This window comes from Sesamum indicum, linkage group LG2 (genome assembly GCF_000512975.1).
Source record: "Sesamum indicum cultivar Zhongzhi No. 13 linkage group LG2, S_indicum_v1.0, whole genome shotgun sequence".
NCBI classification, from domain to species: Eukaryota; Viridiplantae; Streptophyta; class Magnoliopsida; order Lamiales; family Pedaliaceae; genus Sesamum; species Sesamum indicum.
In genome coordinates this window covers 17,928,463-17,942,571 of record NC_026146.1, presented here as the reverse complement: position 1 = coordinate 17,942,571, position 14,109 = coordinate 17,928,463, and the positions used below count along the sequence as shown (strand labels likewise).

Genomic DNA, 14,109 nt, shown 5'->3' with positions numbered 1-14,109 from the left:
AATTCAAGAAAAATAATTATTCATAAAATAAATATATGATATTTATTATATAATTAATTTAATTTGAATAAGAACCTTTTGAGATTCCAATTATCTTTTGTAGTCTGAGTGCATGTCAACCACGTCTTAATGTGTGTATCTTGCGTAAACAACACTTAAATCGGTCTACCAAACGGGTCCTTATTTTAGTATTTTCTGACCCCCTCAAAATCTTATTGATTTTTAATTACAATATTTAAGTATACTTAAAGATTATCTAATAATTGTGGAAATTAGGGATTAAAATATACCTTAATTACAATGTTTTTGAATTCTTTAGAAGTACAACTGTATGTACTAAGCACAAACATGCGATAAACAAACAAGAATGTAAGTGAACTGCTTTACTTTCCCCACCCCTTTTCACCACAGACCTCTGCGCACAGAGAGAGAGAGGAAAATTCCGCCTTTTTTGACTACTCCTCACGACGACTTCTCTAAACCGCAGAAAACTTCTCCGAGAATCTTTCAACCGATTTCTTGATTCACCAACAATGGCAGCAAAGCCCACGTCCAGTGCAGTCACTCCGACGATAATCCCTCAGAAACTACAGCCCCAGAAGCAGGGGGTAATCGAGCAACAAGAGAAGCGAATCGAAGAGGTTTTATCTTATCCAATCCTTCTATCGGACCAAATCAGTGAAGCGGTTAAGGAGGCGGAGTCCTTTAAGTTCGAGTGCTCCGAGGTGGGCAAGCAGGTTGAACGCCTCTGCCAAATGCTCCGCTCCGCCGTTCGTCTCGCTACATCCACCACCGCCGGCGCCACCTTCTACGATCGTCCCCTACGCAGAATCGCCGCCGAGGTCTCCAAGAATCTTGAAAAGTCTTTGACCCTTGTCAAGAAATGCCGGCGGCGGAGCATGCTCCGCCGTGTTGTGACTATCGTCTCCGCCGCGGATTTTCGGAAGCTACTCGCACTTCTGGACTCCTCCGTGGCTGATATGAAATGGGTTTTGAGCATCTTCGACGCTGGTGGCGCCGGCGGAGGTATTGTCCTTAGTTTGCCTCCAATTGCTAGTAATGATCCTATAATTTCTTGGGTTTGGTCTTTTATCGCTTCATTGCATATGGGCCAATTGCCAGATAAGACCGAGGCCGCAAATGAATTGGCTTCTTTAGCTAAAGATAATGATAGGAATAAGCAAATTATAGTTGAAGAAGGTGGGATTTTGCCTTTGTTAAAGTTATTAAAGGATAGTTCATCATTAGAAGCACAAATTGCTGCTGCATCTGCACTTATTAATTTAGCTAATGATGAAGAAAGGGTGCGGGCAATCATAGATGAGTCAGGGATTCAAATTATTGTTCAAGTTTTGGGGGATTCACCGACGAAGGTTCAAATAAGGGTTGCGAATTTGGTAGCTAAGATGGCTGAGCATTGTCCTCTTGCACAAGAGGATTTTGCAAGGGAGAATGTGATTAGGCCACTTGTGACATTGTTGTCATTCGACTTGTTCATGGATGATCCTAAGCTAAAATCAGCAAAACAAAGTATTCATTCCATTGTTCAGATTAACAAGGAAATGGAGAAGAAGAATTTGTACAAACCAGGATCCAGTTCATCTTTGTCTAAGCATTACTCAGAGGGAAGTAGTAAGTGGGGGAATCATAGGAAGGACAGGGAGAACGAGAAGCCTGAGGTGAAGCTCAAACTTAAAATTAGTTGTGCCGAGGCATTATGGATGCTTGCTAGAGGGAGTGTGCCAAATAGTAGGAGGATCACAGAGACAAAAGGTTTACTTTGTTTGGCTAAGCTTGTTGAGACGGAAGAAGGCGAATTGCAGAGTAATTGCTTGATGACGATAATGGAGATAACTGCTGCAGCTGAATCTAATGCTGATCTCAGAAGGGCAACTTTCAAGACAAATTCTCCAGCTGCTAAGGCTGTTGTGGATCAGCTACTCAGGGTGATTAAAGAATCTGATGATCCAAGGTTGCAAGGAGCAGCTATAAGGGCAATAGGTTCCTTGGCTAGAACATTTCCAGCCAGGGAGACAAGGGTTGTTGGCCCCTTGGTTGAAGTGCTTGGCCACAGAAATCAAGATGTGGCAGTAGAAGCTGCTGTTGCACTTGGGAAGTTTGCTTGTCCTGACAATTTCCTGTGCGTGGAACATTGTAAGACTATAATTGAGTTTAGAGGTGTTCCACCTCTTATGAGACTCTTGAGGGGAAATGAAAGGGCGCAATTGCATGGATTGATTCTTGCCTGTTACCTTGCCATTCATGTACTTCCCTTGCCTACATTGTTCCATCGACCAGAGGCTGTTCACGATTTGGAACGAGCTGGATTGCTGAATGCTTTCGAGGGGGTGGATCGCACATTCATCGCTCAACATCCTGAATTGAAAGAGTTGATACCTCAAGCAATATACCATCTAAGTGTGTTTCACCAGTCTCACTCTGGTATGCTTGCTCAAAGACAGTTCTAAGTTGTAATACCATAAATATGACTTCGGAGTTCATGAAAGCCAGTATCAATGAGATGTAGCAGAAACAAATGGATGTTGGCACTGGATTTCATGGGAGGTATTAACTGTCTGTACAAATGAAAAGAGATTGTATTTTAAGAAATATTGTTTTATCTTGACAAAGAAATGGGAAGATGGAAATGAATCAACATTGAATAGTAGCTTATCATGTTAGCAGCCGCTGCTGTTCTTCTTGGAGTTTAACATATCAACATTTCCGCCGCTCTCAAATTTTAGAGTTCTTCTGGGATTATTTTTCCCTTTTCTCATGTGTGCAACAAGGAGAACATGTTAATCTGTTCTGTACACTGATCCATTTCTCCGGCAGTTGCTGCTTTCTGCTCGTTGTAGCAACAATGAAAACAACTGCCTTCTGCTCGTTGTAGCAACAATGAAAACTTTCTTACATATTTTGTGGGCGTGGTTGCTACATTTATCCAGAGCATAGCTGCATTTGTTTGTTTTTAATCGTAATAATTCAAAATGCCCTGGCAATGTGCTAAACTTCTTGGCATTCTATTTTTTATGGTCATACCACTTGTCCTTAAATGGAGGGGGGAAACTGGCCAATGCTTTGGAAGCTGTTCTTCACCATCAATCATATACTTATTGGCTCACAATCGAAATTTGTAGCAAAATATAAGGATTGATTCTGTTATTACTACAGTTCTCTAAATTTAGAAGAAAATACAGCAAGTAAACTTATACAGCAAACCAGATAGGCAATCAGAGGCACAAAGTCGTTTAGTCAAGGAGGTATACATTCAGACTGTTAATGTTACATCAGATATTCTAGGTTTATGCAAAGGTCATAATATTTACATCAGCAATTATTCTTGAGAACCTATAACTTACGGGATGAGGAAACCAAAAGCTATCTAGCATGTATCCACTTTTATACCACACGTAGACTGAAGCGTTCAAATAGCAGCCAGTGCAAAACAAGAAGGAAACGTCTGGACTGGAGAGTAATAAGCACAATTCAGCGAGATGAAGGCAAGGCACGCCATGAGTCAGCAAGTAATATTGCTCTATCACGAGAAGTTGCAGATAGCTGCTGAAGTATAACATTTTTCAAACGAGCCGCAGCCCTCTCACCAGCCCTCGTTGCCAGCTCCAGGTACACCACAGCCTTCATCATATCTCCTTCCTGTCAGAGAAGTAGCATAAGATCTACTGAGCTTGTCACAAGTCAGAACCACAACTTGAATGTCAATCAACGGAACAAGCTATCTTTAACTAGTGAAGTTCAAAAGATACTAGTATATTAGACAATCCTCAAATTTGAAGGCAATAATTCCTATTGTAGCAGAACTATGAGCATTTTTCCATCCTATGTAAAATGATTCGTAGGTGTGACTCCAGTGTAGGTTTGTTTTACATACTGAAAAGAGACCCAGTCCATGTTCAAACTGAGCTTTGCTATGACCATGATCAGCTGCCCTTTTCATCCATTTTCTTGCCAACCTGTGAGACTGCACTAGACCTTCACCCATTAAGTAGCATAGAGATGTATTATACATCGCACGCACATATCCCCCTTCAGCAGCTCTATGATACCACTGAGCCTGTCAAAGATCAAACAGAAGAGAGGGTAAATCTTCAGGGGCACAAAAATAGAAAGCAGATTAGGTCATGGGTTACTCTACAAGCACCTTCAGGACTTAATTGCATTCAGGCATTCATGGATTTCTGTCAGGCACCACTACCATAACTCTAGTTTGGACCATGATCAGGTAAAGGAGATATCCAAAAATTATTAGCTAGGAATCATCTTGGACAAGGTACAAATTTCCATATCCAGATTAACAAATGAAACAAAGCCCCTCATAATGTAAGTCTAAGATGAGAAATTAGCTTTTCTTGAGAAGAAAACATATCAAATATGAGCACCAGCAGTCTGTACACCAAGTATTCAAAGAGAAGAAAAGCTGGGACACACTGCTTCTTGGAGACTTCGTCCCACCCCTCGACCTTGATGTAAACAAAGTGCAAGTTGGTATTGAGCACGAACATGGCCAGCAAAAGAAGCTTGGTATAACCATCCAATTGCCTCTTTGGTGTTTGGCGGACTAGCTGCAACATTCACACCACCATAGACATGATATCAGTTACTTTTTTCCAGATAAATGACACACCAAAATTACTAGCGTGTGCTTACACTTGTTTAATTAATATTTTACTGCCTCATCCATCCAAAATATAAAGTTAGTTCAGATATCTTTCACTTGGTTATTACAAATGGGAATGGTGGCATAGAACATCCATCCAAAGGGCAATCCTCCCAATCCAGTGATATATTATGTTTTGAATGTCCTAAAAGAAGGAAATAAGTTAACCTCACCTGCTCCCTGTTTAACCCAACATGCAAGTTGCACAGTATGATAGGTGGAAAGCAGAATGAATATTCAGAGGCATGCTACGCACAGTGTGAAAATCATGATCCATTTAGAGCATAAAAAACCAACACACATAAAGGTGTGGGATAGCCAACTGACTAAACATTTACTTGATGAGCTATCTTCCTTCTTTCTTTACCCTTTTCTTTCAAAGTATTCCATGAGTGTGGATATCAAACTATCAAGCAGTCACAACAGCTGAGATTTGCAATCTGAGAAATTTATTAAGAACACAATTTTATACCTGAAGTTGAATCACCTACATCACTTCCAATGTTTTTGTTATGTTTAAGATCATCAATGTTCAAATGAATATTCGGGTTTCTGATTAAGGATATGAGACATTCCAGTGACTTCCTATATTACCCTTGTTCTTCAGACTAAGAACAAGAAGCAGCAGCAACAACATTAGAAGTACGCCGATGATGAATAAAACCTATAAGATTTATCAACTAAAACACTAATTAAGAATCAGATGCAGGATCAATATTTATTCTTTCTCAATCATTCATATACAGTGCTAAATCCCGATCATCATCATGCATCCCATTCTGGTATTAAACTCATGTAAATCAAACAAAAACGAGAGCTTCATACAGTTTCTAGTTGACTTAAAAAATCAAAGCAAGATTTCTTTAATGAGGTATCCATTTGATAAAACGTCAAAGTATGGCAACTTAAGAATCAAGCAATGAGGGAAAAGGTGAAGAAATCACACAGAAATTACACATTGGAAACACTATACCTTGCAAATAGGAAATAGCCAAATTACACTGTCCAGCAGGGTCACCGAGCTCAGCCGCCCTCCTATACCAAGCAATCCCCTCATCCTTTCTCCCCATCTCCCAATAAATTAAACCCGCGTCCACCATAGCGAGCGTGGACCCACGCGCCGCCCCCTTCAAGAAAGAATCCAAAGCCTTATTCAAGTTAGCCTTCACTCCTCCACGCCCATGCTTGAACCTCTTTCCCCACTTCAAGAAAACCATCGCCTCACGCAAGGGCTTCAGCGCGTCCCTCCACGCTCTGCAGACGAGCGAAGCTGCCTTCAAGTTGGGCAGCGTAAATGAAGCCGCAATCCTCGAAAGAACATCGTACGGCAGTGCTGAAAAATCGGAGCTTGAAGAAGAAGATGAGGAAGACGGCGTTTTTGGGGTGGAATTGAAGAAAGAAGGGTGGGTTTTGGCGGGCTTCGTGAAAGCAGAGGAATCATTGGGTTTCTTCATAAAGGGTAGGGCAGTGAAGTGAAGGCCATCTGATTTGCAGGGCCATGTTTTCTGCTTCATGGGTAGCGGTGACGGTAGAGCGGTGTAAGTGGGCAGTGGAGGGGCGGTGGGGGTTGTGACGTCAAGTGAGACACACCAGAACTATAATAATAAGCGAGTTAGTACAGTTGAGATGGAAATAGAAGAATACAACATTCATATTTGACCTTTCTTCACCATTTCACATCATTTACTCTAAAATTTAAAACACAAATCATTTATTCCTTCAGATATTATCAGTATTGAATTAGTTATAAATTCAAAATCTAATAATTAATAAACATCTTATATGTCAGTTGAATTAGGAGTAATGGGCCAAATTTATCCAATAATGAATCATCTTGGGCGGGCCTTTTCGGAGTAAGATTGGGCTTCTATTGTATTTTCACAAAAGTAAAGTGCTTTGTAGGCAGTTTGGGGATATGCCCCAGATAATGATAGTAGAAGCATTTGGGCTCGAGAATTATGGGTAGATTTGGGCGGCTCTTTTAACAGGATACTGCATTTTCATGGGACTGAATCCTATATTTTGGAAGACAAAAACACAAACAACAGTCTCAAGGTCAGTGGAGGAATATGGCTGCAACCGCTTGGATCATCTATATCTTGAAAGATCCTGGAGTCTCCGTCGGCACTCCTATCTATTCTTTTGCGACAACAAAGCAGTTTTTGGTATTTCACGAGCGCACTAAACGCCTGAAAATTGACTGCCACATTGTTAGGAACAAATATAAAGGAGTCATCCAGCCCACTTGCTTAATCTCTAAGCAGCAGCTGGCAGACTTATTTATGAAGCCTCTCCCTGGTGCACACTCACCCTTCCAAGTTGGGCTTGGTTGGCACAACCCCAAGTCCAACTAAAGATTGCTCCAATTGATAAGGATGGAGAAGCAGACTGAAGTGCAGACACATAAACACAACAGGGTCTGCTGCTTTCTGTAGAAGCACGTTTTTTAGTTTTTCTGTAACGCTTTATTCATTATGAATTGAGCTGCAAGTTGGTGGTTATGCTAGCTAATTAGGTGGTTAGTGTAAATAAAGTGAATTTAACGGAAGTTGTACACAGAATAGAAACATCTCTCCCTCTCTCTCTGTTTTAGAATGAAAAACGCCTCTTCCATAACACGTTTAAAATCCCTCTCCCTATAAGCAGACTGTTGTTCAGAACTGCACTTGAATTCCAGCAACATGGCTTGTAGGAATCTTTACAATTCTGTCTGCATTTCTTTGATTTTTCAGCTTCCAAAATCGACTCTTATTTTCTTCTTGTAACGTCCCATAATAAAACTCAATTTTTATTTTAAAAAGACTATATATAATTTAACATAATGAATGGAGCTCCAGCAGATATCCCAACCTTGAAAAATTCAAAATCTCCAAATCGTCTCATCCCTTGCCAAAGAAGCGCCCCAGCAATTGCCCGAGTGCTATACGCTTTTACGAGATGGGATTCCACTTCAATATATGTATATAATGAATTTTGATTTTTTTAAAAAATTTATATAAAATTACATGTTCACTCAACCCAAATAAGCGCTACAAACCACAAACCCAATACATAGATAAAAAAATATACATTCTTTACGTACGGATTTGTGTTTGTTTGGCACTAATATAGACATCCCTCTCATGTGCTGTCTGCAATTATTGAAGCTAAAGACATTTTTGTAGCATATATATAAATATATATAATAGTGTTATAATGTTGTAGACCACCATCTCAGTCACTACATGCCAATTGCTAAGTAAAAATTTGTACAAATTATAAACTTGCAGAGACGTGTTGGACTTCAATTCACTTGTTGTGTAGGGCACGGATCCCGACAACATACTTTTTTATTCCCCCACATCATACCTTTATAAGGAAACTCAAATTCCAACATCAAATTTGAATTAATTATATGCTAATGCAATACATTTATAGTGTGATTGATGTACAATTAAAAAAAAATAATTAATCATAACAAGTGTAGTACACTTGCTTTATAATTGATTTGATTCAATCAAATTTAATTCCAACTAAAAATTTCTACCTCTAGAATAGGTAAACTCCACCTTGTCATTAATCTTTTTTCCTTGGGAAAAAAAATAAAAAAACGTTGAAGTCGATTCATGCTGGTTTTCACTCTTTGCTCAACAAGTGGAGTTGCAGCTTTTTGGATTAACATTCCATAATATTAATCAAAAGCAAACAAATTTAGGCACAATTATGTCACTACCTAAGGGTTTAGGTATGAATTGAATAGTACTACGGCAATCCAATAAATGATAGATCAGATACTCAAGATCGAGTTCAATAATGTACTCACATTCATTTAATAAATTCGAGTAACTTTAATATGTAACTGAATAAAAATCTTTATAATGTGAATAATCAAGAATTAGTATGTCTTTTCGAGCTGAACTGAAATTCCATTATTTTGTAAAATATGAGATTGTAGATTTCAGTCCCATTTTAGGTGTAGGTATGAAGTACTCGAGTTGGATGTGATTAACCAATCAGTCAAAGGAATGATTATAGAAAAAGGAGAAAAGGAACCAACCATTCAAAGGCTTTTATAATTGGGTATAAAGGGTTGCAAATTAGAGAGAGTGTATGAGAGTGTAAAGTTTAAAGTGATAATGGGAAAAGTGGGCAGATACCAAAAAGACGATGTAAGAAAAAAGAGTAGACCACATGAGTTTGAGTTAATCCCAAAACAAGTAGGCTAGTAGGGATAGTGGTGTGGTGTGGTGTGCATATTGATCTCCAAGCATAGGATTCCAATCCAGTAATCTATCATCACTTGTGGAATTTGTCTCTTGCCCAAACTCATCACAAAAAAAGAAAAGAAAGAATTTACAGAGAAACTTGGCAATATCATGATCATAAAGGCGTCCTAGGTGGGTGGCCCGGGGGGGGGGGGGGTGGGGGGGTGTTCAATGGTTATTGTTTGGTGGGACATTATCAAAGACTGAAAAAGGGTACAGGATAATGAAAGATAAGTATAGTAGCTAGCATTCATGATGATATGGTCTTCAACTTGTTAAGAGATTTGTCAGTCAATCATCTTTAAAAACCTATCCCTCCCTTCACCTCTAGCCAGTAGCCACCCCCCCCCTCTCCCACTTCACTTGCATCCATCTGCATGTATCTTTACCTCATTTTCAGTAGTCTTGATCATTTTTACACTGTAAGTAGTCAAGAACTAGATCAGAATGGACTTGAAATTTTTGTGCTGTCCCTTCATATGAAAACATGATAAAGTACTATTCATATGACTCGACTTTGAATTTTGTTTGAAGCTGCAGCAAAATCAAGACACAAAAAATTTATCGGTCAGTATTTGTAAACATATATACCTAGTAAAATTTGGCATATAATTATTTATTTATAGCTAGGCCCACATCAGCGATGTACATCAGAAGACTAAGTTACATCAACACACAGATGATCAAGGAACTACAAACTATTAAAACTGGCAAAGATTAGAAGAAAGACAAAAAGAAATCAACATTGTAGGAGTTATAATTATATAACTAAATTAAACTATTTGAGCATGCAGAAACCCTTTTTCTTGCACCAGTTATGCCCCCTCAACACGGCGTATGAATATTGATTCCAAGTCCGGAGGATTGAAAAACTCCCTAGCTCCTCTATACTGGCATATTGATCTTGAAGAAGCCGGCTTTCGCTTCTTGGGAGCCGGCGGGCAAACCTGTCTGCTAGGGATTCTTGATTCCACAGATGTTGGAGTGGTCGAGAAGAACTCTTCTTCAGCCTCCGTTCTCTCCATGGGTTTGGTGAAAATCGGCTTCAAAGGAGCTCGGAGTGTAATTCCAGACATAACCCACTTGTCGGAATCCATTTGGTGAAGCTTTTGTGAGGCACCCATTTTGAGGATCAAGAATTTGGAGGGTCGGGCTGGCTGTATATATAAATAGTATGCGCAGGAAGGATTAATAGGTAGGTAGAAAAAGGGGTGTTTTCTTTATTCTTGATGTAGGGAAGAGGGAATAGATTCTTGAGAAACTTGTTGATGAGAAAAGGGAAGACTTATAGCTTGTGCAAAAAGGGGGTTGAATTGGAATGGAAGGAGGAAGAGTGTGTGTGAATGTTGTTTCTGTGTTTTATAGCGAAATGCGATAGAAAGGCAAAGAACCCGAGGAATTCGCTTGTGCCCGTAAAAAATTTCCTGACCGCCCGGGCAGCTATGTAAGTATGGATGATGTTGACTTTGATCTGTCTGAAATCTGTTCTGTTTCAGCCGTCAATTGTTTTGGTTTTCCATCTTTGTCCCCAGTATATCACAGATTTCTCATCACGCCTTCTTGATCACTTTTGCTTTTATACATGTAATAATTATAAATATTTATTCATTATTTAAAAAATTATAAATATGTTTTTAATTTTAACGTTGGTTTAATAATAACTACATTCTATTAAGTTTCATACTTGTATAAACTTTTATTTTTTTGAGAATATTCAATAGAATAGTAGAACGTAGAGAAGTTAAATGAGAAAAAGTATTGAGTGCGTAATTTTCACATAAAGGTGGGATCAATCTTGGTGGAGATGGATGCTAGTTGTTATCAGGTGAAGCCAATTTATCCAGACAACCTAACCCAAGAATAAAGACTAATAAATCTTGAGATTCTTCTTTTAAAGCCATTGATTCTTTCAGTAGGGTACTTTCTCCTGCTTTTAGCCTGTGGATAGTGATCTAACCTATTTCTAAAAAATGACTTGGCATTTGTATCTCTCCGTTTTATTACATCAAAGTGAAAGAAAGATAGATTAAAGTAGCCTGTGATAATTTTTGTGCAGAAAGTAGATTATCAAACAATATACATGTGGATGTTTCACCATTTCTTTTACATCCTTGAATAGCCCCCGTTGTCTTCATATTGCTCCATGAATTCGTCGTTGAATTTCTTGAAACTGGCCATAATGGCAGGCATATCTTCCTCAGCTGGTAAGATGGTGGTTCTCAGATGGAACACCCTACACTTAAATGTAATCCATTAGTATCATCCTATGACTCGATTTTATCTTAGTAAAGCACGTAAATGTCTTGAAAGAGATCGAAGTGTTGTAGTATGCTCGTACCCTTCTTTCTGACCAAAGCCTGAACCTGGGACGGTGGAAATTCCGGTGGCCTCTAGCAGCTTAAGACAGTAGAAAACATCAGCTACTTTTCCAGCCCTTTTTGCAGCCTCCATTACTTTTAGAGGTAGGCGTATTTGAGGGAAAGAATACATAGCACCTGAAACCATTTTCTTGTCAATGCAAGATATGCATGCATAAGTATTGAGATAAGTGTCAGGGCCTATGTAGAGAGTGATATATATACCTTCAGTGAAATTGCAAACCACATTTCTGCAGCAGTTAAATCCATCCGTCATTATTCGCGCTCTCCGCCTCAATGACTCTAGGATTCCTTTGCTGCAAAGAAAATGAAGCGAAGCAATTCTTAAGTACTCTGAAGGAATTACAACTGGGTGCCCTGTTGTGCAACTGTAGGTACGGCAGGGGAATCGTGTGTTGGAACTACGGAATGTAGAAGATAAATCCCACATTCAGTTACAAGAATAGATTTAAGCAGTCCTACCTTTCTCTAACATATCTCTCATATGATATATCTCCGGGTTTGGGAGGGCTGACCATAAGTCCCATCTGCAAATGGGAAGGACGACATTTTGGGTCATCTTTTAAGCCTAAACAGGAATATGATCTCAACCATTTTCACCACCATATGTTCAAAGAAGAGGTTGCCCATATAGCAACCACAACGTATAGCATATATAAGCGACTTACAAATATTTGTCCAGGAACATTTGGACTCAGGGAGATGGAAGCAACCTTGTATATTTCCTCCACTGTCTGCAACATATAACAACCATGACAAAGAAAGTAATTGTAATAAAAGTGATATATAAGCCCAGAGAAAGCCATTGATCAAGATCCAAGTTCTATCATGAACATACAAGAGCATAAAGGGAATTGCATTGAAGAGTATTTCTACAAATTCCAGCATTTGTAGAGGTCAGAATCTAACAGGAGAACCATGCGTAAAATCAATAGCAACACAAACCTGTGGAGAAATATTGGTCATCTCAAAGTATCCACCGCGTTGCCCACATTCTCCCCAATAACCTTTTGAGACAGTGTGGAATGAGACAAGCTGGACCTCCTTGCTTATGGGTGGCCCCATGTCCATCAGAACCTTTCGAATGTTTAGATGATAAAGCAGCTCTCAGTGTTTGGGAGATGCAAAAAATTATCTGGCAGTTTCATAATCATATCATCAGAATATGCATACCTTCCTTGCACTTATGAAGGGGCGCTCGTCTTGGTAAATATTTTGCTGATAAACTTCATCACCAAGCAAAACCAGATTGTTTTCATAGCAAAATTTCAGTACTTCTTTAAGATTTGCTTCACTAAGACACTGGCCAGTAGGGTTTCCAGGGTTTATTATCACCATGGCTCGTACCTTATCACAAATGCAAAGACAAATGAAAATAACAAGTGCATTCAATACAGAAATCTGGCAAGTATTGCATGACGGTTATGAATTATGAAGAAAGCAAACTTCTCTGATTTGAGATTTAGATAGATAAACAGTTCTATGTTTTATGCATGTTGACAGAACTAGACGGCTATCTGCACCATGGTTGATAAAATATGCCCAATGATATCAGGTTGAATGCCAAAACTACTGATGAGTTTGCAATCAAGTCACTCAAAAGTTCACCAGTCAATCAGGTAATGCCAAACTTGGTTCACTGTTTTTAATAGGTTTCATGTTAAAATGTGAACAACACCAGCACCCATACATTATCATTCAGAAGCAAAAACAAAAGAATTGCTTACCGTTATTCCTTGAGAACGAGCCTGAGTAACTGATTGACGAAGGTTACCGATATCAAGACCCCAATTTGCAGTCTCTTCAAGATAATAAGGCACTAAAGAGCCACCAAGTAAAGATATAGTGGCTGAGTAAAGTGGATATTGTGGAACAGGGACCAATATCTGGCAACAAAACAAAGATTATCAAAGTACAACAGAAAACAAAAGCAGAGATTTAGAAAGCCTGCTATTGCGAGCTACTGTAAAGTGGAAACAATTGGGACCAAAGCACCAATGACGATTATACACAAGACGGATAAATTTACCCCATCATGGGCACCACGTATGATACTGTTTAAGATCTGCATCACACCTTTGCTGGCACCATCTGTTAGAAAAATGAGTTCCGGATCGCTGCCATCAACACGAAAAAATTAATATAATTAATTTGAGAATCATTCTACGAACTAACACCCTCAACAACAGCATCATTCAAGCGTTATAAACCTTGGATATCCATCACGTCTCTCAATGAACTCTGCAACTTCTTTCCGAATTCCGGGAAGGCCACGTGAATCACTGTAAGCACCTGTTCAATTATAAACAAGTTTTTGGGCTTTACTTCATGTTGAATCTTCTGTTTTCAGACAGTGCAAGAGGAATGTGTATCAGCCAATAACCAAATTAGCTGTTACTGGAGTGACTTGAACCAAAAAGCAATCACAAAACATAATGAATTAAATTTTGACAACAGATATGTAATATGGCAAACTAGACAACTACAACAAAACTAAAACGTCTAATGCATGATACGTTAAAGGCATCAGTTTATGTATATCCAACATTTAGTGGGTTCACTTATATATGCACAATAAAGAAGAGGGCAGGGTTACCGCAGAGACTACCAATCATGGCCTGCATCATTGAGATTCATGTTTTGGATTCAACAGCTCATATTAGTTGATTATATAAGCTATAAAAGGATAGAGAGAAGCCACTCCTTTCTCTTGGTATAACTTTATAATGATGCTATTACAGGAAGAAAACTAAATTTTGTTAAAAATGATACCTAGACCCCCTGAAGTCATAGAAAGATAATGTTTAGC

General features: G+C 38.9%; 4 protein-coding genes across 4 annotated transcripts in view; 1 reads left to right on the top strand and 3 right to left on the bottom strand.

Moving 5' to 3' along the window:
- Positions 348 to 2,934, top strand: LOC105156641. The gene has a single exon (XM_011072838.2). It carries the CDS (start codon positions 534 to 536, stop codon positions 2,466 to 2,468), a length of 1,935 nt encoding a protein of 644 aa, XP_011071140.1. The 5' UTR covers positions 348 to 533; the 3' UTR covers positions 2,469 to 2,934.
- LOC105156640 (F-box protein At1g70590) lies at positions 3,239 to 6,359 on the bottom strand. Its single transcript, XM_011072837.2, has 4 exons — positions 5,652 to 6,359; positions 4,450 to 4,583; positions 3,893 to 4,075; positions 3,239 to 3,657 (listed from the first exon to the last, which is right to left on the bottom strand). The coding sequence occupies exons 1-4, from the start codon at positions 6,190 to 6,192 to the stop codon at positions 3,490 to 3,492; spliced, it is 1,026 nt and encodes a 341-aa protein (XP_011071139.1). The 5' UTR covers positions 6,193 to 6,359; the 3' UTR covers positions 3,239 to 3,489.
- On the bottom strand, positions 9,738 to 10,046 carry LOC105156776 (cyclin-dependent protein kinase inhibitor SMR6-like). Its single transcript, XM_011072994.1, has one exon. The coding sequence runs from the start codon at positions 10,044 to 10,046 to the stop codon at positions 9,738 to 9,740; it is 309 nt and encodes a 102-aa protein (XP_011071296.1).
- The window catches only part of LOC105156639 (glutamate--glyoxylate aminotransferase 2), a 5,203-nt gene continuing 1,969 nt past the window's right edge, over positions 10,876 to 14,109 (bottom strand). The window contains exons 6-16 of the mRNA XM_020698958.1: positions 14,073 to 14,109; positions 13,511 to 13,592; positions 13,330 to 13,417; positions 13,028 to 13,186; positions 12,474 to 12,647; positions 12,246 to 12,377; positions 11,969 to 12,034; positions 11,763 to 11,827; positions 11,505 to 11,596; positions 11,261 to 11,417; positions 10,876 to 11,155 (exon numbers count right to left, since the gene is read on the bottom strand). Coding sequence (XP_020554617.1) covers positions 11,026 to 11,155; positions 11,261 to 11,417; positions 11,505 to 11,596; positions 11,763 to 11,827; positions 11,969 to 12,034; positions 12,246 to 12,377; positions 12,474 to 12,647; positions 13,028 to 13,186; positions 13,330 to 13,417; positions 13,511 to 13,592; positions 14,073 to 14,109 — 1,182 coding nt within the window. The 3' untranslated portion in view covers positions 10,876 to 11,025. The remainder of the gene's footprint in view (positions 11,156 to 11,260; positions 11,418 to 11,504; positions 11,597 to 11,762; positions 11,828 to 11,968; positions 12,035 to 12,245; positions 12,378 to 12,473; positions 12,648 to 13,027; positions 13,187 to 13,329; positions 13,418 to 13,510; positions 13,593 to 14,072) is intronic.

Excerpts from the sequence above, each read along its gene's own strand:
- LOC105156641 (XM_011072838.2), top strand. The coding sequence starts at position 534 with ATGGCAGCAAAGCCCACGTCCAGTGCAGTCACTCCGACGATAATCCCT.
- LOC105156776 (XM_011072994.1), bottom strand. The coding sequence starts at position 10,046 with ATGGGTGCCTCACAAAAGCTTCACCAAATGGATTCCGACAAGTGGGTT.
- LOC105156640 (XM_011072837.2), bottom strand. The coding sequence starts at position 6,192 with ATGAAGCAGAAAACATGGCCCTGCAAATCAGATGGCCTTCACTTCACT. Across the intron at positions 4,584-5,651 it reads GGCTATTTCCTATTTGCAAG|CTAGTCCGCCAAACACCAAA; the intron begins GTATAGTGTTTC and ends TGAATGTTGCAG. Across the intron at positions 3,658-3,892 it reads ATGGACTGGGTCTCTTTTCA|GAAGGAGATATGATGAAGGC; the intron begins GTATGTAAAACA and ends CTTCTCTGACAG.